The 25125-nt window shown below is 42.0% G+C and overlaps 2 protein-coding genes across 2 annotated transcripts in view; one reads left to right on the top strand and one right to left on the bottom strand.

Moving 5' to 3' along the window:
* The window catches only part of REC8 (REC8 meiotic recombination protein), a 36618-nt gene extending 28365 nt beyond the window's left edge, over positions 1-8253 (top strand). The window contains exons 13-19 of the mRNA XM_072150741.1: positions 2643-2709; positions 3881-3987; positions 4167-4215; positions 4564-4630; positions 7530-7637; positions 7722-7828; positions 8133-8253. Of these exons, the coding sequence (XP_072006842.1) occupies positions 2643-2709; positions 3881-3987; positions 4167-4215; positions 4564-4630; positions 7530-7637; positions 7722-7828; positions 8133-8215 (588 nt within the window). The 3' untranslated portion in view covers positions 8216-8253. The remainder of the gene's footprint in view (positions 1-2642; positions 2710-3880; positions 3988-4166; positions 4216-4563; positions 4631-7529; positions 7638-7721; positions 7829-8132) is intronic.
* A 2679-nt stretch (positions 8254-10932) lies between these two features.
* Positions 10933-25125, bottom strand: part of IPO4 (importin 4) — a 47223-nt gene continuing 33030 nt past the window's right edge. Inside the window, exons 25-30 of the mRNA XM_072150742.1 lie at positions 24277-24402; positions 23853-24061; positions 17548-17680; positions 16131-16235; positions 15173-15242; positions 10933-11410 (exon numbers count right to left, since the gene is read on the bottom strand). Of these exons, the coding sequence (XP_072006843.1) occupies positions 11286-11410; positions 15173-15242; positions 16131-16235; positions 17548-17680; positions 23853-24061; positions 24277-24402 (768 nt within the window). The 3' untranslated portion in view covers positions 10933-11285. The remainder of the gene's footprint in view (positions 11411-15172; positions 15243-16130; positions 16236-17547; positions 17681-23852; positions 24062-24276; positions 24403-25125) is intronic.

Here is a 25125-nt window from a genome sequence, read left to right on the forward strand (position 1 = left end):
GAGTAGAAAAGCATCAATTCTGTACTGGATTTTTTACTCTTTTTTTTTTTGGTGTTCACCGTATAGACTAATAATCCTGTTATCTTTATTCTATGGGTCGATACGATTACGGGGATACCAGACTTGAATATATTTTCTTACGTTTTACTAAATTTGTCAAACAAAACCCTAATGTGGGGAAAAATCTATCATTTATGTATTGCCGTCTTCCAAGTGGCATAACATTGTTACTTTTTTGGCTACGGAGCTGGTTGATGGCTTGTTTTTTGCGGGACATGTTGTACTTTGCACCAGTATCATGTCGGAGTACACATGGTTTTTTTATCGCATTTTATAGCATTTTTTGTGGGATTGAATAGCTAAAAATCATAATTTTTGGAAGGTTTATAGCAGTTTTTTTTTACGGCGTTTATCGTGGGGGTTCAATAATGATTTACTTTTATTCTACGGGTTGTTACGGACGCGGTGATACTATATATGTGGGGTTTGTGTTATGATTTAGACTTTTTTTTAGTTATATGTCTCTTTATATGTTTTGGGGGTTTTGGGCATTTTTAGTGATTTATTACTTTATTTTTTTATTGAATAACATTTTTTTTTTTACTTTTTCACTTTTATACCATGGTACATGAACAAGAAATCCTCTGATTGCTTGTTCATGATAATATTCTGCAATACTCATGTATTGCAGAGTATTATCAGTGTCAGCCTATACACTTGCATAGGCTGGCACTGTGCCAGTAAGATGACGTCACAGACGCCATCTTACTGGCAATTCTTGCTGGTAACTCTGGGGTCCAGATCGGACCCCAGAGTTACTATAGCAACGATCGGCGCACCCCGAAAACGGTTCGGGGGGGCCGATCGTGGGGGAAAGACCCCCCAGATACATGTTAGATGCCGCGGTCGCGCTGACCGCGGCATTTAACGGGTTCAGCACCTGCGATCGGAGACAACTCCGATCGCGGGTGTTACACTGGGGTGCCGGCTATCAGTCACAGCCGGCACCCCGTCTTTCCCGATGCCGGTTCGGCTCAGATCTTGAGCCAAACCGGCATCAGCTCAGCGTCCGATATATCGGACGCTGAGCGCTAAGTCACTGAGCTCAGCGTCCGATATATCGGACGCTGAGCGGGAAGAGGTTAAAGGAACCATTTGATTTGATGCATTATGAAGCAAACATACATTGAGAATGCTGGATCATGTCTTGGTTAATCCCTTAGCTGAGTGGTTTTGCTGAAAAAACAATTATAACATTCAGGACTTAGGATGGGTGCCTAGATAAACACATTACACATGGAGCTTGTACAAATAGAGGTTAGTCAAGGCATGACTAATCAACCTGAGCTGGATCACTCATACACAGCAGCAGGGGGATGGTGCAGCAATTGATTATTTTCCCTTCAGGGATTACAGCATCCTCTCTTGCAGTGAATAACTCACGTACTAGGAGAAGCGCTGAACCAGCCATAGAAGCATCAGAGCTTCATTATCATAATGTTATATCTGTTTTATCAGGAAAAAACACTCAGCACAGGGATTAAACACGATATGATCCTGCATCAGTGTAGCTACAGCAGTGTCAAGGTTTGTTTGCTTCACAATGCATCAACTCAAATGGTAGGTTTCCTTTAAAGGAGTTTTACAGGTCATTCATATACCTAAATCCAACAACATGTTGGCATGTTTTCCCCTGAAAGAGAATCTGTTCTTCATTTACCTGTAAATGGCTTATTTATTATGAAAAAAAGACTTTTAAAAATACACAAATGAGCCTCAGTGGCTCCTGTGTCACAGAAGCCCCTTCTGGATACATCATCTGTCACTGACATCTGTCACTGTGATGCATGCTTTTTCATAAAAAATAAGCCATTAACAGCTTAATTAAGAATGGTGCTTAGGGTGTGCTTAGGTTATAACCACCTTTAACTTCAGCTGTAAGAATAGAAACAAATGATCTTCTTGCACTGTGACCAATCAATCAATGTACCGTACAAAAAAAAACATGCTGCAATGGTTGCACTGTTCAGAGTGTCTCCTCTGTGACATAATTGTTCAGATATGGACATTGACCTAATTAGGACATTGGCTTTCATGACCACTGTTATATACCGAAGGCCACCGCCTGTTGGTAGAAGTTTATGTATAATCGACATTTCTTGGGGTAAACACAAGAAGGAGAAGTACAAGTAGGTGATGGCAGTATATGACTGATCACGCAGCATCAAGTACATTATAGACCACATGTTCATTGAATATTGGGGAGACAGATCACAACATAAACAGCATTAAGAAATCCCAAGGTGCCATCTCAAAAAAGGTGACTGTTGTTGGTAGAAGATTATGCATACATTTATGTTCACGGGTGTGAACCTAGACGATGTGTGTTGCTAGAACTTTTGGCAAACCAGTTATCCATTTATAAATGTAGAATTCTTATACATACACAAAATCTAATATAGATGAAAAAGAAATAAAAATCACTTAGACTATGATGCAATTTACTCATGTTTTATTTCTTTACCAGACAAAATAGTACTGTAGACTACTTAATAACATAACATACACATAAGTCTTAAATACAGAGGCCTGAAAATATTATGTATGTGCTGGAAAAAAAGATTTTTCTTGTATTTTATTAGCTCTCTGTGGCAGTTGATCTTATGAAATCTCAAACCCCGGCCTCTTTGTTTGAGTCTCCAACCTACCGTAAGTGCAATTAGATAAGTACATTTCTTCTGCATGGTTTTTACATGCCAAGTTTTTTTTGTTTGTTGAATTGAGGTTGGTCCCAGTGTCTTGGCATACAGTTTAGCTTATCCCCAGTGACAGTGCCATATAGTATGGGTTAACTAGAACTGACTTAACACATTGGGGAACATTTACTTACCTGGCCACAGTAGTTCCCGAAATACAGTGTCCAACAATCATGCACTCTGGTGTGATTCACAAAGATCGTGGGCCCGATTTCCTACATCTGTCGCTTCCCCGCTCAGGTCCGCCTGAGTTCATCACCTTCTTTCCGGTGTATGTAAGTACTTTGGTTTCAACACAATTAGAACATTAAATCCCGCACTCAGTCCGAATCAGTCGGATCGTTCGATGGCCCGCCCCCAGATTTCTGTCGCATGAAAGTTGGCGCCGCTGCGCCAAAATCAGATTACGTGCGACACAATCCCCTTCTAAATAGCTGTCACAGCAGCGCATATCCTGAAAATATCTAAAATCCGATTAAAGCACGATCTGCGGGACTCTTAGTAAATAAGCCCCATTATTTCCCAGTGTGTGTTTGTAAAATTGAAAAAAAAAATAAATATACAAACCTGTGTTCAACTCCTCAGTTGCGCCATAAATCCCGCACCACCCTCTTGCCGCGCCCCTGTGTCTGGAGCGACTGAGGAGGTGAGTAAAGGTTTGTTTTTTTAAAAACGTGTCACCAGCCTTGGATAACCCTTTTAACTCAATCTTATGTGACCAAATGACTCATTGGACACGTGTATCACATTTTTGTTTGCCTTTATTTCAGTTTTTTGTGACTTTTCATGGTGCATGTATTTATTTGGACTAAGACACTCTCCATACAAAGTTCGCCATAGTCTAGTTTTCTGCAGTGTTCCCTTAATTGTCACCTGATTCCAGATGTGAATATAGCAACTTTTTAAGAGTTGCAAATTTTGGTGCAATTGGACGGCTGTCCCAGACCAGGCATAGAAATAAGCTTAGAACTGATTGCAACTTTTGAAAACTTTTTGTGACTTTTTTTAAATCGGTGGGGAAGTCCCCCCCAAATGTTGAAGGCTTATAGGCAGTTGCCATGTGTCCTCTTCATACAACACCTATGTTTTGATGATGTGTTTCTCATAATATTTGTCTCTGTTAGAAACATTCATGGCCCCAGAACTTCTTGAGCTATGGTCTAGATGTGCCCTTTTGGAGCCCTTGCAGTTTACACAAGAAAGAGAAGAGGAATTAATAAGTGAACCAGAGGTGAGAGAGAAAGCAGGAAATAGAAAGTTTTATACATTTGTCCATATTTGGCAGATTCAGAAATTTCTGCAACAGCTAGAAGGGTGCATGAAATGAAGCACTCTATGAAGATATACAGTATGTCAAGAGAATACTGGAATCACTCATATACTATATTTTTGTGTTCTTTGTCCCCACAGGAGATGCGTGCAGGCACAGAATCTGGTGTCAGCGTCATGTTTTCCTCTGGTGCGCCATTTTATTATCTCACTTTCACCAGCTGAGGGTATTTGTGACTCCAAATATATGTGAACAGTGCTCTTCATTTGTAGGGTTTAATAAAACCCCCAATAGAGAATTATTTTCCAGCTATACTTCACTTGCATATAGAAGACACATGATCGATGGAGCCTCCCTTTACATACAGTAACAAAAAAACCCCTAACAAATGCAAGATATACATATATATTAAAAAGCCAAAGCATAAAATCTTTGTGATTGTAAACTATAAAATCTGATTTAAAAATATTTAAATTTTGATACAGTGAATATATAGTAGCAAGTAAAGGTTTCAAATAGTCATTTTTTATTCTCTAGAATTCTCTCTGGAAATGTCCGAGGAGGAACGGTCTCGACCCATTTTGTTGACGCCAGAAGATGGAAGGTAAATAAGTACCGTTAACTTTTGGTCATTTTATTATAGTCATGCTCAGATAACATAACTCTGAATATTTGCTTTCCAAGAGATATTTTTGTGACCAGGTAAAACGTGACAAATACATACCATGGTTCAAGGCAACCAGCATTCAGATTTTCACAGAGGAAACATGTTGGCAAAATAATCCAACAATGTGCAAAGACTGTGAACATTGAATAAATGGGAGGATGTATCATTAGGCAGACATCGAGTACCGGTTCTGTGTCAATCGAATGCCACTTTTACATAGTATATCACTACACAGAAGTAAGTTCATTCACTGGTGCATATTTACCAATCCTATTAGTTGGATTACTTCATGCCTCAAATTAGGGCCGATTCTAGGGTATTTGCTGCTTAAGGCGAAAACTAAAATGCCGCCCCCCCCCAACACCAGACCTCCCCTGCTTACAGGATATGTTCGGCCCACTGAATTTCCACATTTTTAAAAAGCATTTACAACCTGATAAAAAAAATGCTGACAACATTACTTAAAATTAGTAACTGGCCCTCTGTGACACCACACATGCTAACAGCCACTAGCCGGTCAGTGACCCAGACAATAGTGGCCTCTAGTACCTCACAGGTGACGATCTGCTCCATCAGGAAGACAACATCATTGCATCTTCTCCCACCCAGGACTGTTGAATTTGCTGGCAGATGTCTTTTGCTCCCAGCACCACATCTCTGCACTGCACCAATAATATACCACAGTCACTTACAATATATATTCACTGAAATAAAAGTGCTCCTAAATCATATACTGTACACCTCTCATGAAACAATGAACCACTCTAACCCCCAACCAACACACACAGAGTGGATAAAGAATCCCTTCTTCATTTATTTAAAAATTAATAATAAAAGCTCCTCTCCCCAATTAAATTATATACAGATCCTATAGTTTAATTAAAATCTGACCCCTATATCCAGATTCTCTCACGTTTAACTATATACAGATTTACCGCCCCAAAATTTTATTTAAATCATGCCGCCACTTACTTAAATTACACAAAGTACCCCATATAAACCACCCTCCCTTTTAAATAGAGCCCCCTCCCATATAATGCTTTACCCACAAGTTATATTATATACAGCCCACCTTGATTATATAATGTGTAGTTAAATTATGGTTAAAAGCCACCCCCAGGTTACATGTCCAGCTCACCTCCCATATTATATAATATACAGCCCCACTTATTATAGAATATGTAGCCCCTTTTTCTATTATATTAAGCCCCCCTATTCTATTATATACAGCCTCCCTTTTATAAAAAATAAATAAATAAAGCAATGACACACCTCGACTCCCATCACGCTCCCCCACCGGCGCTCACTTCCTCTTCCTGGCCCTTGTGCTCTGTGAAGGGACGCAGGCAGCGTGACTTCTTTGCACGCTGCCCGAGTCCTCAAGAGCAACAGAGCGGCACGGACAGATGGATCTGTGCCGGCGCCGCTCTGTACATCATTTGCGTCTGTCTCTTAAAGAGACAGGTGCGATTGATTTTTCATGTGGGCAATGCGAGCGGCAATGGCCACATTATGGCCCCGCTTCACTCAAGGCTTGGGCATCCGCCGCCTGAGGCGAGATTTTCACCTCTCCTCATGGCAGATGCGGACCTGCCTCGAATGTTGGTACAATTCTCCTTATCTTTATTCATGTAAACCTTGCTGCTTAGGTTAAATTCACACTACCATTCAAACCTCTGTTCCTTACCCACGTTCTTTACTTTTTTTTTTCCTTATAACATATTACTTAAAAATCCCATTGACATCAATGTAAATTTTATGTCATCTGTTATGTTCCGAATCGGCAGGTATCTGTTATACATTCAATTTTTTTGGACGTGAGGCTGCAGTAATTTTCCTCAGTTTGAAAAAAAAAAACTTATGGATAACAGATACTCACCTAACTAAACATAATGGATGACAGAAATTTTACATTGATGTCATTGGTATTTTTAACAGTTGTTTAACCCCTGTTCTTTTCTTAGGAAAGGAGGTTCGTACAGAAGTGTGAAATCAGCCTTACCTCATTGGGAAAAACCTCATGATAGATGCAGCACACAATATGTAGATTTATTTCAGGGTAGTTTCATATTAGAGTATGTACTCCGCTTCTGTTGCGCAGCCATTGCGATTTGTGTCAGTTTAGCCTCTGCGTTCCACAAATAAACCTGAAGGTTTAACATTGAGAAACCAGGTGTTATGTTTTCAAAGCAGTCTCATCCGTAAAAATAGACTTCTATTACCTTCTTTGATCAGCATAAGTGAAAATCAATGGACATGTTTAAAAATATTTTCCATGGACAATGGATCAGTGAAAAAAATAACCCAATGTGAAAACACCCATTGAAAAACAATGTTTTTGTGACACATATGTGGAAATCACTGAACCGCAACTGTAAACACAGCGCTAGCGATAAGTGTGACTGCACCCTTAAAGGGGTTGTACCAAGTTTGTAAGTTGTCCCTTATCCAAGATAGAGCATAAAGAGCTTATTGCTTAATTCAAATAATTATTTGCATTTGTGCCGTAACAGGTAGTTTGCATGGATCAATATTTGCTACTGGCAGGAGCAAAGCTATCTCATGAACTCCCATTCACTGTCTAAGCCTTTGATTACTGGGGTCCCAACAGTTGGAATCTCATCACTGAGTTTGCTATCCCCTATGCTATGGTACAATTCCTTTAACATAGTAAAGTAAATTTGCACAATTGTGCACCAATTTGTGCTGCCACATACTGTAAGTAAAGCCAATTATGGTTTTTATAGTTTAGTAACATTAAAGAGAATTTATTCTAATATGGTGACCTAAAGCCAGTTCGTATATCACATTGCAATTGCCTTCCGTTGTGTTGCAGATCACTCTCTGGACAGGAAGACAAATTTCTCCCAATGGTCTCAGAGATGCCAGAAGTTATTGTGGAGCTACCCGAAACCCAAGAAGTATTACTGAGTGATATGTACAGGTATCAAACAGTTACCTCTTTCCTGGTTACAAAGTCAGAGTTTCAGTTTATAAGGGTTAATGTGTGTGATGTATCTAACACTAGGAAGCTACACTCAGAGATTGACAGCGCTGGGCGGGCAGAGTTCCTTAGCCTGACTCCTGGTGCTCTCTCTCGCTTCTTTGCCTCCAGATTCTTTTTCAACTGTCTGGGTGAGTGTTGCTGTGTTATATAGAATTGTCTGCCAGTCTTTTTAGCACCAAGATGACAACAGCCATGATATTTGGGTGTTCTACTCCCTTAAAGTGCATCTAGCAGCAGTTTTGACCAAAGCTGCAGCCAGTAATCGTTACATATATTTTAATGAATTTACCTTGCTTACCTCTTAAAATGTATCAGAAGTAGAACAGAGATGCCTTTACTCTCTTTTTAGTATGTTATGAATGTAAATTTAAATAAGTCAGTCTAATACAAAATAATTGCAGAAACTTCTACATAAATCATTTATTTTTCTAGTGCTCTGCACACAACAAGTTATCCGCCTGGAGCAGACTGAACCTTATGGGCGAATACTCATCACACCAGGAAGCAACTACTGACAGAGTTGAGAACACAGGTTTATTTTTAAAAATTTTTTAAAAATGTTTTTATCTAATTTAAAGAGGTATAAACTAGATGGTTATAAAGTTTTATACGGATATTTAAAATATGACTCTGCGTTTTTTTTTGTAATGGTGCATGCCATCTATTACATTTCAGGCTTTAAAGTTTGGACCCTTTCATCACAGCTAAACAGTGTCCATTTTAGGACTTGGTCAGAAGTCAGAGCCATAGATCATATAATGGTATATTTGATACCAGAGTCCGGTATCCGAGTGTGACATGTTGTCAGAGCATGTGCACTAGATACACCACATTTACTTCCCTCCTAGCTTACATACTCAAATGATCTCAGAGTTTGATATCTTCAGAGATTAGAGCATTTGTATTGGATATATTGTATGTACTTGCTAGCTAGCTTACAGACTGTGACAGCCAATGTGGAAAAGAGCATCAGGGGGACTTGTTTGTTTATAATATATTAATTATTCAAAGAAAAAAAAAAGTTTGAAAACGGAGAGGATTATGATTTTAGAGTACAAGTTACTTCTGAAGAATAGTGGAAATATTATTGAGCCACCAATATTTAAATGTATTACTACAGTCACCTCTTATCTTGATAAAATTAAATAAGCAGTGAAAGACAGCAATACATCACTTACAGTATGTAATTTAGTATCCCTATGTAAATAATGACCAAGTATGTACTTTCTATATCTACAGTATGTGGTTTTCCCAGAAAGAAACCACACAATGCAAACTGGAGTAAGGGCTACTCAGATTTGACATTTCCCCTAATGGCAGTTTCCCACAGCCTTTTTATTTCCAATTTGCTTTTGAATTAACATCTCTACTTCCAGTCAGTTTTAAAAGTATATCAAGTAAACCGGGCCCCTGCCAGCAAAGTGGAATCAGTCACGGGGCATCAGAGATCATATGATGATTGCAGTCTTGTAACAGATGCTAGTTTGCTGGCAGGGGCCAGTTAAATACTTTATATAAATCTTGGAAGGAGTGGAGTGGAAGGAGTAAGGTTAATTCTAAAAGAAGATTGGAAATTAGTATTTAATACTATGGGAACCCTTCATTAGGTAAAAAGTGTGGTCCTGACAACAGGTTCCCTTTAAAAGGATAATCAAGGGAACAATAGCTTTTCACGTGCTACATTATGTTATTTCAAATGCTAGTCTATCACCTTTTTCTTCCACTTTCTGTCTCTATATATGACGTTAAAGAGGAACAGTCACCAGATTTTGATCTCCCGGACTAACACTGCCTGCTGATAAAGGGTTACAATTCCTCCCCATATCACATAAAATTAGTTGCCACTGGGGCACTGTACCTTAAAGGAGTTTTCCCACAAAAGAAAATTCATTAACACAATAAAGATGATTTTTAACCCCTTACTTTTTACTCAGTTTTATTGCTGTTTTGGCTCTTATCACTCTCTAGGTTACTGGGTGTAAAATCCCAGGGTGTGGGCAGACACATTATGAGCCCTCTAGAATCTGTGTGGTGACAATGTGGTTACATTATCAGGGTACAGGTCATTTGGTTTCTGACATTGTACTAACACGCTGGCACATAGAAAGAAAGAGAGATGAGACAGATAAGAGATGCATGAGATTACACAGAGGATGACACTTTTATACTATGAGCCCTGCTACATCTCATAGATTGTCTAGGGGCAACTGAAATTGTGCACAGCAGGACTGATAGAGGCAGGCTAGAATTATATCTGTGAAATGCTGCATTTTTGTTAATTAATAAGTATGAATCACTGCTCTTCCTCCTTGTACTTGGGGACTGTCTGCTAATATTCAACTACAGACACATAAAGCTCTATGTACACCGTGCCTTGTGTTACATTCATGACATGTGACCAGTGACCTCATCGCAGGTCCCTTAGCCATCTAATAATAGCAAACTGTACACCATGTATCATAGCATGAAATCATAGCAGCCTCCATGGAGGATGGAGAGGAGTAGAAGTGCATGTAGGCTGCTGTGACATCATCTGGTCAGATACATGCAAGGGGTACGGTTTGCTATTGTTAAGAAACTAAAGGCCTGAGATGTCACCCTGGTCACATGATATGAACTGTGACCAGTAAGGAGGCATAAGGCATGGGGAGTTTTAGATGGGAGGGGCTGGCCGAGCAGGATACGCCCCCTCTGATGCCAGGTAATATAAGATAAAGGGTGATTTATGTGGATGTAAAGGAAACCATTTTTAGCTAAAAGAAAGGATGTCAGTCAGTTAGTAGAGCTCTATAGGAACCGCTCACTGACTGTATATGTGCAAATGTGGTGACAGGTTCCCTTTAAGTTGATTGATTTGCAGCAATGTGAATCTGCCTCTATACTAAAGTTTGTGGAGAACTCGGTGTCACCAATTTCAAGCTTCAATTGTATTTTGAAATTTGCATAGACTCTACTAGACTCTCCACATGATGGCAAGAGTCACGATTACGGGCAGAGCGAATGCACCATGCTGCAAACTGTGCAGTGCCTCGAATAAATAAGGAAACATTATATTTGCACAGAGGGCATCACGTGTCCCATAGCTTTCATTTGGATATAATATAAAAAGTGTAGAAGTGACCTAATAAGTGACTGGAAATAGTGAGTTAAGAGTTGCACAGTACCCAAGCTTCATAATGGTGGAAATGCCTTATAAATTTACCAAACATGCAGTTGTCATATCAAGCAGAACTGAACAAAGCATTTCATTTTATTGCTGTAGATTGAACAACACATGCAGAGCTTAGTGGCATTGCACTTGGACCTCCATATGGATGGGTAGAACTTTGGTTCTGGCATTGCTTTATGAACAGTTCTAATGAATAAGAAATACACAGTCTGTTGGGTCCAAAGTATAAACCAAACTGCAAACCAAGCATAAATAAAGACCATCCCATTCAGTCTTCCTGAGGACAAGAGACTCATGGTGGCATTATCGGATTTATTGTGGAATGATTGCACAATCCGTACAAGATGTTTATTTGAAAATCTAAATGGATGGTATCTGTCACAACGGGCAGAATTACTAAAAGATGCTACTCGGTCTTAGGCGAGAGCCGTACGAAGCTTGGAAGACATTTCAACAGGAAGAGACATCGCTGCATTCTGCAATTCCTGGGGAAAATTCTGGGCTAGATTTCTCAAAACAATTAGTAGGGTCTGCTCCGTGTCTGAAAAAGTCATATAAACAAGACAAAAAACTTTAAGATGGAGACACATCCACTTATACTGTGAAGGACAAAAATATTGCAATACTAAAAGTAAATCTACATCAAGCATGGATAAACCAGGGACACTTACTCATAGATCCAAGCACTGTGACTGTAGTCATCTTCTTATAAGTGTTATCCATGGCCTCCTTCCTTCTAAATTAAACTTTTAAAATTATGCTAATGAGCAAGATGGCTTTAGGGGAGCAGTACCAGAGCCCTCCCTGTTCACTAGCTGTTACAATTTGCAGGAGCTCTTCATCCTCCCACGGTCTTAGATTACAGCAGACAGAGGGAGCGGAGAAGTGCAAAGGGAGCAGTGTGGAGGGCGAGACAGTGTAACAGCTTGTGAAGACAGAACTCAATGCTCTGTTAGGACATTAGCACATTAGGATATTTATAAAAGTTGATTTTAGAAGGAAGGAGGCCATGGATAATAAATATAAGAAGATTCCCACAGTCACAGTGTCTGGATATATGACTAAGTGTCCCCGATTTATCATGATGCATTTTAAAGGTAGATTTCCCTTAAACATTCAAAAAACCCCTTTCATTTCATCTTCAATGTTACTCACTTCTGCATAATATGTTCACTGCTCAGCTAAATATGACTGGTGGTGAAAAAGAAAACCCATCCCCAAATCACAATATGCCTGATCTAATAAAATTTAACAATAATCACATATGGTAAATGGTTTAACATTAAACTAATCCAAACTGCGACTTTTTCACCACCCATAAATATTTAAATAAGATGTGATCATAAGGTTATTCAACTCCACAAACAGTGTCAATGAGAATATCAGCTGATCCCACCAGAATGACACCTACATCACACTTTTTTCTATAAGTGGATGCGCCATTTGGCTGCACAGAGAAAAAACAAAGCCTGCTAGAAAACAGTGCAGCTGTGTTTTTTTGGTATATTTCACTGCATCTTGAATATTTGTTCCAGCTTCCCAGTCAGTGTGTGGAATATTTCATCTTGCCACTAGGAAGTACAACTCCTCATATGTTTTTTATTTATTTATTTTTTAACTTTTCAATTTACAAAGCTATAGGTCTTTTGGAGCACTGGAAGTGAAAAATTAAAATGCAAAAACAATTGACATGGTCTTGAAAGAGTTAATCTGTTCTCAGATAAATGCAATTCACGGGATAAATATGGGCTATACCATTTTGTACCAATATTTCTAAATATGTATGATATCCAATTCTCCAATCCAATAAATCACATACTGAAAACCAAAATCTCTATTTAACCTTTCACGAATGGGCCAAAAACATCCTATCTGCACGTGCCTGGTGCCGCTAGCACATGTCTAGACATTATCACAGTGGCCAACTTCAAATAGCTAGAAAACACATTAAAAAACACACACACTTTAACCCCTTAAGGACGCAGCCATTTTACAGCTTAAGGCTCAGTCCCATTTTTTGGATTCTGACATGCGTCGCTTTATATGGTTATAACTTTTGAACACTATTACTTATCAAAACGATTTTGAGATTGTTTTTTACCCACATGTTGTACTTCATTTTAGTGGTAAATTTTGGCAGATAAGTTTTGCGTTTATTTACAAAAAAAAAGAAAATATGATGAATTTTCTGAAAAATTTGCCATTTTTGAAATTTGAAATCATTGCGTTTTCAGGCAGATAGATTTACCACCTAAATAAATTGCTGAATAACATTTCCCATTTGTCTACTTTACATTTTCACCATTTTTGAAATGTCTGGATAATTTATTTTGATGTCACGCGGCCTACAAATCGAATAGCGCTTTTCCGGATTTTCAGAATTGACTATTTTGGGGATAAATACAGTTTTGAATGAAAATTTACATATTTAGCATCAAAACCCCCTATATAACCAACCCATTTTCAAATCTGCACCCCTCAAGCTATCAGAAACAGATTTTACGAAGATTGTTAACCCCTTGAGATCTTCATAGTAATTACATCAAAATGGAGGCGAAATTTAGAATAGTCAAATTGTGCCGGTTATACGTTCATTTAGCCCTAAAATTTACACATTTCCAAAAGATAAAAATACAAAACCCACCATACAATTTGTTCTACAATTTCTCCCGAGTACAGAGACCCCCCACATGTGGCCGTGACTTGTTTTATGGGCACACAGTGAGGCGCAGAAGGGAAGGAGCACCCTACAGCTGCCAGGATTTTACTTTCCTCATTGGCCTCTTTTGAAGGCTATAAAATTTTCGCTTTTGCGCTATTAGGGTCATGTGATGCCATTTTTTTTGCGGGATGAGATGCTTTTTCCACTGTTACCATTTTGGGGTTGGTATCACCTATTGTTGAAAATTTAGGAACTTCTTTTTGAGAGCAGGAGTAGAAAAGCATCAATTCTCTACTGGTTTTTTTACTTTTTTTTTTTTTGTGGTGTTCACCGTATAGACTAATAATCATATTATCTTCATTCTATGGGTCGATACGATAACGGGGATACCAGACACAAATATATTTTCTTGTGTTTTACCAAATTTGTAAAATAAAACCCTATTGTGGGGAAAAATCTATCATTTTTGTATTGCCGTCTTCCAAGGGGCATAACTTTGTTACGTTTTTGGCTACGGAGCTGGTTGATGGCTTGTTTTTTGCGGGACACGTTGTACTTTGCACCAGTATCATTCTAGAGTACATATGTTTTTTTGCTCACTTTTTATAGCATTTTTTGTGGGATTGAATAGGTAAAAATCATAATTTTTGGAGGGTTTATAACAGTTTTCTTTTACAGCGTTCATCGTGCGGGTTCAATAATTATTTACTTTTATTCTACGGGTTGTTACGGACGCGGTGATACTATATATGTGGGGTTTGTGTTATGATTTAGACTTTTTTTTCAGTTATATGTCTCTTTATATGTTTTGGGGCTTTTGGGCATTTTTGGTGATTTATTACTTTATTTTTTTTATTGAATTTTTTTTTTTACTTTTTCACTTTTTCCACCATGGGAAATGAACAAGCAATAATCTGATTGCTTGTTCATAATAATACCCTGCAATACTTATGTATTGCAGGGCATTATCAGTGTCAGCCTATGCACTTGCATAGGGTGGCACTCTGCCAGTAAGATTACGTCATAGACGCCATCTTACCGGCAGTTCCTGCAGGTAACACTGGGGTCCAGATCGGACCCCAGTGATACCGTAGCAATGATCGGTGCCCCCCGAAAATGATTCGGGGGGGGGCGATCGTGGGGGAAAGACCCCCCAGATGCAAGTTAAATGCCGCGGTCGCGATGACCGCGGCATTTAACAGGTTAATCACCCGCGATCAGAGACAACTCCGATCGCGGGTGTTACACTGGGGTGCCGGCTATCAGTCACAGCCGGCACCCCGTGTTTCCCGATGTCGGTTCGGCTCAAATCTTGAGCTGAACCGGCATCGGCTCAGCGTCCGATATATCGGACGCTGAGCGTTAAGTCACTGAGCTCAGCGTCCGATATATCGGACACTGAGCATTAAGAGGTTAAAGAGGAGAATCTCCCCTTTATTATAACATCAGGACTGTTTCTAGGTGCCACAGTTCAGATATAGCTGTTTGAAATAGAGCCTGTCAGCTCTATATTGAATATTTTTCTAGAAAACCATTAATTTGCTTTAAAGCAAAGTGATGACTCTCCACCATGAGACACTTGCTAAAGAAAAGTTGGTAATTAAACAGAAATAAGGAATCAATATATCTAAGCAGTCATACCTGGTTTAATCTGTTTTGTTCCCAAGACATGAGCAAATATTCTAGCAATATCATTAATGTGTGCAGCGATCTGTATGGAAGAATCAGAGGTCAGTGCAGAAGAAGCAAATGTTCTATGAATGATAATGTATAGTGATTAACAATACAGCCCCCTTCTATGGTCTAGACAGCTGAATACTGACAGGGCGGATCTTAGACCGCAGACATATTGTTTCAACAAGGGACAGTTAGCAGCTTCATGACTGCAGGCAAAAAATACCCCACAGCTTCTGGCGGATCCAGTTAAACAGGTATTTTGTCACTGCACTAGCAGATATCCTGAAAGAAATGTGGTTCACAACTAAGCAAAGATTTATATTAGGTGAACTAAGATCAGCATTGCCAGAATTCAAAATCTTTTTACTAGATTTACTCACATCAGAAACTTTAGTCCCCGGCATCTGCAGTGTTCTGCGCATGCGCAGTAGCTCCGCCCCGAGTACCCGCATGCGCAGAACGTCGGGTACTCGGACTAGGGCACACAGCTACAAGGAGCTGCTCGCCGAAGATGAAATGGTAGGCGGGGAAAAAGAGGCTACTGGGGCGTGGAGTATCCGCGACGTGTAGCCTCATGTCCGGCTACTCCACTCTCCAGTAACCACTTAAAAAAAAAAAAAAAAATGTACATAACCGCAGATTAAAGTTTTCTAAAAGATAGCCGGGACGTGAGGATTAGCCTAAAAAAAGGACTATCCTCACGTCCCATTCATCCACCTACCACCCGTTCTACCTTTATAGGTAGAATCGTGGTGGTAGGTTCCCTTTAAAAACAAATTTGGTGCATTCTATCTGACAAACCCTCAAGTCAATGAGAATCCTCACTATTCACTCTCTGCAATGCTCTATAACCACAACAAAGAAAACCTGGTAATTAATCGATTAAGCTAGGACTCCCATTCATATCGGCTACACACTGTACCTGCGAAGGGTTTTTCTCATAAAGGAAAGCAATGCATCTAAAAACTGTACAGTTCTCCTCAAAATCTTCCTTCAGCGGCAGCGATCGCAGTAACACTGGAAATACCTAGGAGGGGCAGAAACAGGACATTAGGATCCTAAAGAAAGTAGAACCATCAAGGCCCAGCTCGTGCTACTGTGTCTGAAGTTGGTGTAGGACTGTAGACATTAACCATTAGCACTACATGGCATAATAGAAAGGGACTGGAACATAATCCAAAATGATACCAAAGTCTGTAACGCTCACCACCAAAAAACTGGGAACACTAAGCACTAAGTAAGGATAAATGCATTTGGTGAGAAGCTTGCTGTACTTTTTGCCTTGATAATTCCAGTGAAACAAGTGGACCAAGGACTATATTAGCGCTGACATTCCTATACGAAAGGGCGGTGGAAATGCAGCAAACACGCGGAGGAGCAGCCATCACAAAGTATTTGTAGTAAATGACTCACTTTGTGGTACAATTACCACTTTACTTATCGGGTTTGCATGATCACTGAGATTACATTAGGAAGTGCTCACTGTACAAGTGCTGTGGAGGCGGGGGGTGAGACCGTGTAACTGCCTGAAGGCTAGGGAGGCCCCTTAGGCTCATTTGCATCATTTAAAAATTTTATTACCGCAGTCACAGTTTCATGGTCTATGAGTACCATGGATTTTGAGGATATATTTACTTCAAGTGTGGTTTCCACAGTAAGGCTACATTCACACGATGTATGCCCGCTGTACCAAAGTACGGCGGGCATACATCAGCGCTGCGGAGAGGAGCAGGGGATGAGCGCTGCTCACCCCCGCCCCTCTCCATAGGAAGATACAGAACACGGCGCCGTATCACGGAAAAAGATAGGACATGTCCTATCTTTTCCCGGGCTACGGAGCGGTGCCGCACGTGTGCTGCACCATACCGCTCCCGTACAGGGCCTTGAGACCATAGAAGCGTATGGGGGACATATATCAGCCGTACATACGTCGGCCGTATATACATCCCCCATACGTGTGTGTGAATGTAGCCTAAGGAAAATGCCTTATTGCTACAACAGTGACCACAAATATGATTTTGATATGCTTGGCCAGTCAGCCAATCTGCAGAGCAAACATGGTAGACTGTGGTAAAAGTGCAGAGTTTCAGAAGCTGTGCTATCTGTCTGTACTATGCTGCAGAGGTAGACTACTGCAAACCATTATCACAGCTATAAAAGTGCATTTATATCTGCCACTGCAGCTCCCATAGCTGCATTTTGTGTAATCTGTGAGAATCCCCTCCGTCAGGTCAAGAGACAATGTTGTAGGGACTGAATGAGGTTTCTCGTATGGATGATTCTTAGACTACATAGGAGAGCAGAAAGCTCCCTAATATGAAGAAAAATAGAATTCCTACCTGATCTACAGGAACACCCTCTGGATGTCTAAGTATCATACGACTTACTGCCCCACACACATTGTCCAGGGTTTGTGGATTCTTCTTCGAGCAGATTATAATTGAGAGTATAGAAAGTAACTTTGGGAAATTTCTAAAGAAGTGTCAAGGAAGAAATATTTATCCAGAAAGCATGGTTTTATACCCAGCCAGCAATATACTAGGATCTTCTGAAAGGTTACCATCTGCAACTGGGGTAACAAACTCAAATACACAGTGGGACAAATTTATAACTTAAAAAAAGTCATAGGCTAATTGTACAATTCTTTCCTTCTCATAAGACAACAATAATCTTTTTCATATGAAACAAAAGAAAACCAGAGGCAAGTTTTGACCATTTAAAACGGCAGATGGTGTTAGTTATGGTTGCACAATTTCAGTCTCATTACCTATGTTTGTAGCAGAAGGATCACTTCACTGAATAACACACAGCCCCTCCCTCAGAGTAACAGCTTAAATTTTTTTTAGCTGGTAACAGGTTCCAAAAGCCTAAGCTATGCGGATTTAAAAATGCCTTTTTCTGCATTCTCAATAATTTCAGTACTTCATAATACCATATATACTCGCGCATAAGCACAAAAGATGAGGTGAAAACCCTAACTCGACTTATACTCGAGTCCATGAAAAAAAAACAAAAAACACCTGTACTCACCCTTCCGATTCCCCCCGCAGGTCCTCTGTCTTCAGCTCCGGCTCCCCACGCGGTCACTTTGCGCGCAGATGACGTCATGTTATATGCGGCAGAACTGCGCGGGGGCACTGGCCTATATATACACCAGGGGGCAGGCACTGGCCTATATATACACCAGGGGGCAGGCACTGGCCTATATATACACCAGGGGGCAGGCACTGGCCTATATATACACCAGGGGGCAGGCACTGGCCTATATATACACCAGGGGGCAGGCACTGGCCTATATATACACCAGGGGGCAGGCACTGGCCTATATATACACCAGGGGGCAGGCACTGGCCTATATATACACCAGGGGGCAGGCACTGGCCTATATATACACCAGGGGGCAGGCACTGGCCTATATATACACCAGGGGGCAGGCACTGGCCTATATATACACCAGGGGGCAGGCACTGGCCTATATATACACCAGGGGGCAGGCACTGGCCTATATATACACCAGGGGGCAGGCACTGGCCTATATATACACCAGGGGGCAGGCACTGGCCTATATATACACCAGGGGGCAGGCACTGGCCTATATATACACCAGGGGGCAGGCACTGGCCTATATATACACCAGGGGGCAGGCACTGGCCTATATATACACCAGGGGGCAGGCACTGGCCTATATATACACCAGGGGGCAGGCACTGGCCTATATATACACCAGGGGGCAGGCACTGGCCTATATATACACCAGGGGGCAGGCACTGGCCTATATATACACCAGGGGGCAGGCACTGGCCTATATATACACCAGGGGGCAGGCACTGGCCTATATATACACCAGGGGGCAGGCACTGGCCTATATATACACCAGGGGGCAGGCACTGGCCTATATATACACCAGGGGGCAGGCACTGGCCTATATATACACCAGGGGGCAGGCACTGGCCTATATATACACCAGGGGGCAGGCACTGGCCTATATATACACCAGGGGGCAGGCACTGGCCTATATATACACCAGGGGGCAGGCACTGGCCTATATATACACCAGGGGGCAGGCACTGGCCTATATATACACCAGGGGGCAGGCACTGGCCTATATATACACCAGGGGGCAGGCACTGGCCTATATATACACCAGGGGGCAGGCACTGGCCTATATATACACCAGGGGGCAGGCACTGGCCTATATATACACCAGGGGGCAGGCACTGGCCTATATATACACCAGGGGGCAGGCACTGGCCTATATATACACCAGGGGGCAGGCACTGGCCTATATATACACCAGGGGGCAGGCACTGGCCTATATATACACCAGGGGGCAGGCACTGGCCTATATATACACCAGGGGGCAGGCACTGGCCTATATATACACCAGGGGGCAGGCACTGGCCTATATATACACCAGGGGGCAGGCACTGGCCTATATATACACCAGGGGGCAGGCACTGGCCTATATATACACCAGGGGGCAGGCACTGGCCTATATATACACCAGGGGGCAGGCACTGGCCTATATATACACCAGGGGGCAGGCACTGGCCTATATATACACCAGGGGGCAGGCACTGGCCTATATATACACCAGGGGGCAGGCACTGGCCTATATATACACCAGGGGGCAGGCACTGGCCTATATATACACCAGGGGGCAGGCACTGGCCTATATATACACCAGGGGGCAGGCACTGGCCTATATATACACCAGGGGGCAGGCACTGGCCTATATATACACCAGGGGGCAGGCACTGGCCTATATATACACCAGGGGGCAGGCACTGGCCTATATATACACCAGGGGGCAGGCACTGGCCTATATATACACCAGGGGGCAGGCACTGGCCTATATATACACCAGGGGGCAGGCACTGGCCTATATATACACCAGGGGGCAGGCACTGGCCTATATATACACCAGGGGGCAGGCACTGGCCTATATATACACCAGGGGGCAGGCACTGGCCTATATATACACCAGGGGGCAGGCACTGGCCTATATATACACCAGGGGGCAGGCACTGGCCTATATATACACCAGGGGGCAGGCACTGGCCTATATATACACCAGGGGGCAGGCACTGGCCTATATATACACCAGGGGGCAGGCACTGGCCTATATATACACCAGGGGGCAGGCACTGGCCTATATATACACCAGGGGGCAGGCACTGGCCTATATATACACCAGGGGGCAGGCACTGGCCTATATATACACCAGGGGGCAGGCACTGGCCTATATATACACCAGGGGGCAGGCACTGGCCTATATATACACCAGGGGGCAGGCACTGGCCTATATATACACCAGGGGGCAGGCACTGGCCTATATATACACCAGGGGGCAGGCACTGGCCTATATATACACCAGGGGGCAGGCACTGGCCTATATATACACCAGGGGGCAGGCACTGGCCTATATATACACCAGGGGGCAGGCACTGGCCTATATATACACCAGGGGGCAGGCACTGGCCTATATATACACCAGGGGGCAGGCACTGGCCTATATATACACCAGGGGGCAGGCACTGGCCTATATATACACCAGGGGGCAGGCACTGGCCTATATATACACCAGGGGGCAGGCACTGGCCTATATATACACCAGGGGGCAGGCACTGGCCTATATATACACCAGGGGGCAGGCACTGGCCTATATATACACCAGGGGGCAGGCACTGGCCTATATATACACCAGGGGGCAGGCACTGGCTGTATATACACCAGGGGGCAGACACTGGCTGTATATACACCAGGGGGCAGACACTGGCTGTATATACACCAGGGGGCAGACACTGGCTGTATATACACCAGGGGGCAGGCACTGGCTATATATACACCAGGGGGCAGGCACTGGCTGGCTATATACTGGGGGGGGGGGGGGCGGGGGGCTGCTGGGTATATACAAGGGGGGTGCTGGATATCTGCTAGGGATATCTGCTAGGCTATATACTAGGGGTCTGGTTATTAACTGGGGGCAGGGGGCTACTAGCTATATACTGGGGAGGCTGTGACTAATGCATTTCCCACCCTAGACTTATACTCAAGTCCATAGGACAGTGGTGGCGAACCTATGGCACGGGTGCCAGAGGTGGCACTCAGAGCCCTCTCTGTGGGCACCCAGGCCATCACCAGAGAGGACTCCAGGTATCTTCCTACAGTCCCAGACAGCCCAGGACTTGCTATGCACAGAGCTATTTTAAAGTGACAGCGCTACCTGGGACTACTGGAGGAGTGGGAAGGTGTGGACAATACTTCCTGTTTATAGGACCCTGGAGCGAAGCTAAAATGATCATCCAAATTTCTTCTATTTTCTACTTTATTGGTGTCCTCAGAGTGCTGGTATCAATGTAAGCTGTGACAGAGAAGGAAGTATAAATCACAAATTACATTTCTGCGTTGGCACTTTGTGATAAATAAGTGGGACTTGGTTGTAGTTTGGGCACTCAGTCTCTAAAAGGTTTGCCATCACTGCCATAGGATTTTTCAGGTTTTGTGGTAAAATTAGGTACTTTGGCTTATACTCGAGTATATACGGTAGTATATTTTACATTACCTGGCTTCCTGGCACATGACATGAAGTGGGATGAGGGAACTGGAGGGGTGTGGAGGAGAGGAGACTGACACATACAGGCTGCAGCTGCCCACCTCCCTACTGGTGGGGAGACAGGTAATGTAAAAAACTATTATAAACTACTGTAATGATTCAGATTACTGACAGAGGCATTTTTAAAATTCTAATAGCAAAGGCTACTGGAACCCTTCAGCAGCTAAAAATGACACTCCTGGCAACAGGTTTACTTTAAAGGGAACCAGTCATCTGCAATTGGTCTAATAATCCACTACCAGTATATTGTCAAACAGCATAACACCTGCTAGTTTTTGTTTCTATCATGGACCAGTGTGATGGCATCAACCAGAAAATCAACTTTGAAGTGAGATTTACATTAGATTTATAAAGTCAAGGAGGGGTGTGACGTTACATGAGAATCTTTTGATGTAAGAACGCTAGGATAAACAAGTAAAAATAAAAAAGTGCTGGATTTTGTTCAGCAACAAATCTGTGATAAAGGGAGTGTAATCTCTTCGAGGATTCTTTAACGCCCTAGTAAACATAGAAGGTCCTCCATGACCCAAGACACATTATTATTATTAAAAGCAATTTTCTTCCTGACAGCTGAAAGCTGGTAATTACAGAGTGAGACAGAAACCTTTGTTAACAATAGCCTTTTGGCGGGATTATGGTGTTCTTGTGGGAAGTTAGGGGTTAATTTGTTAATGGTTTCTGAACTATTATTTCTCTATGGACATTTCTTTTGTCTTGGATGGGCATATTTGTTAGACCTACTACCTGATTGTTCTATTGTCCGACAGGAAAATTGGAACTACTAATTCTGATATATGATTAATGTTTTATTTGCTTACTGTATATTACTCAATCGCCTGTATTGTGTTCTCTGACTCGCATAAAAAGAAATTTAAATAAGAAAAAGTGTTACTTCCCTGTAGGGATATAAGATGGGACCACCAGCAGGATGCTGTTAGAAGTGAGCCAAGGCCCCGCCACCAGCAGAAAGTCATAAGTGTTATTATTCATTACTTGATTATGTAGCAGGATGTCAACATAACAAATTAAAATAAAACTTATTAAAAGCCAAAATTATCTGCTTACAGTATTTTCATATTGCTGATCACCACTAAATAGACCAGCATTACAATTTCTGCTTACAGTAAATCCGATATTGCTAATCCGCACAAGATACATTGGTATCCCATAAAATAGCCTCCTATATTCCTTACAACAAATGCAGATAGGGGACAGACCTGGCAAGGCAATATTCATACTACCGATAAATGCAATGAAATAAGTACAGGGAACACAACTGTGCAATCAATACAGGGTGGGGCTGTTCCGACAAGTAAAGGTCCAAGGAGCTCTGTGTTGATCCATTTACTGTCCCTAAATACGATGAGACCCAATGCCCCAAATGTATAGCTCCTGTCTTAACAAGGATGGTCCCAAGTCTGTCCCTATTAATTGCTACTACATCCTACCTCTAAGCCAATATTGAAAGGGTCCCAACAAGTTTCATGCACATTCTACATGCACTCACCAGGGAAACTTAAAATGCTCAGCCACAACTTGATTTATCGTCTATGGCACTAAACTGAAGGGTCACACAGTTTGTGTAGTGTGTGACAGTGCCTCTAACTACTGGCGCTGCTTTTCATTGGCAATCAGCTGTGCTGTGGCATGGTCACGAAAACCGCACCAGATACGGAGCATAATAAACGTCTCCATAATGAGGAGGGAGGAACCCTGGTGATGTAGGTACAATTCAGCTGATAGATGGTACCAGGGGACACTAGAGGTGCAACCAGCAGGACCAGCCCACCAATCAGGAGAATTGTGGTTTTCTGTATCCGCAATAAAACAGAGCGACTGGGAACACTCCTCAAGGCTGCTCTATTTACCTTTAGAGGTAAGAGGTTGCTAGAAATGGCTTGAAATGACCTCCATAAGTCAGAGGAATGACCATATAAAGTCCCCCCCATGTTTGTAACGAGTAGTTAGACCCTCCTGAGATCAGACAGTAATCCTGTGAGGAAGACAGTTAAAAACCACCAAGGATACTTGAGCACGGCTGCTCCTCCATGTTCTGCAAGGACCCCAAGTCCAAACACTGCGTTACTACAGACCTCATTATCGTCATCATGTACTCCTGTAATGAGTGCAGGAAGTAACTGAGCTTCAAACTGAGCTGTGGCCTCTCCCAGGCTGACTATTGACTCAGCAAGTGTGCCCACAGCAAAGGACTTCTCAGCAGTGGAGCAGCTGGATTTCTGCATGGAGAAGAAAATACAGAGGGTTCACACAGGATCACAAGGAAGTGTAATGATATCCCTTGTTCAAAATGACAAAGCAAACAGAATGGTCGCAGGCAAAAAAGTGCAAAAGAAAAAACAAAAGAAATACAACACTCACATGGCCCCGTCACAAATAAAATGGAAACAATAAGACTATAAAACAGAATAGTCATGTCCACCACAATACTTACTGTTTTATTGAGCAACAGTGGAAGAAAGCCTGCAAAGTATGGCGCAAATGTACTGCCACCTACTGCAGCAGCAACCAAAGGAATTCCCTCTCCGGCATATTCCATCAGCATTGCATCCATCTCTGCCTAAGAGGAAAACACAAGATTTAGCATTTTTCTGCACTTTTGGCATCTTCTCCAGGGCATTGAATAGAAAAAAAAATTTCTTTGTGCGATTGCTCTATATACTGTAACAATGTTTCTATGATATGATTTCCACTTTCACCGTTGGTGTTGAAAGCCACTCTAAGGGAACACAAAAACCACAATACAAATAGAAGTTAGGCTCCCTGCCAGGAGACAAAGCTAGGCTTTGTGTTACCTGGGACACAGATTCGGTATCCCTTCCCCCATAAGATAATACATTTCACTATAAAGCATATTAATGTATTTATTTACCGATCAACGGCCTGACCATTCACCTGCCATAGTACTCTTCTCGATGGGTGGCAAGCACGGTCCATCATGCGGAGCAAGATTGCTAAAATAATATCTACATATCCTTATTAAGACCAGTAAATCTGTGTCCCCCTACATAGTGTATGGATCCATTAAAAGAGTGGGCTGCTTTGCCCTCGATGATGAATACATACAGTCACAGGGCATTGCCAGGGTACTAACACAAGAACTGATACACAGAACCAGGCATCTGCAGCAACTGGGGGATTCTGACAGCAGATCACAGGAATTACACTCATGGAAAGTGTAAATATATTTAGGAATGGAGACCTATCCCTTACACAATAGTTACAACTAATATAGATACCCTACACATATTCACCTGGATTGCAAATTTTCACATTTAACCCA

This window comes from Engystomops pustulosus, chromosome 1 (genome assembly GCF_040894005.1).
Source record: "Engystomops pustulosus chromosome 1, aEngPut4.maternal, whole genome shotgun sequence".
Classification (NCBI taxonomy): domain Eukaryota; kingdom Metazoa; phylum Chordata; class Amphibia; order Anura; family Leptodactylidae; genus Engystomops; species Engystomops pustulosus.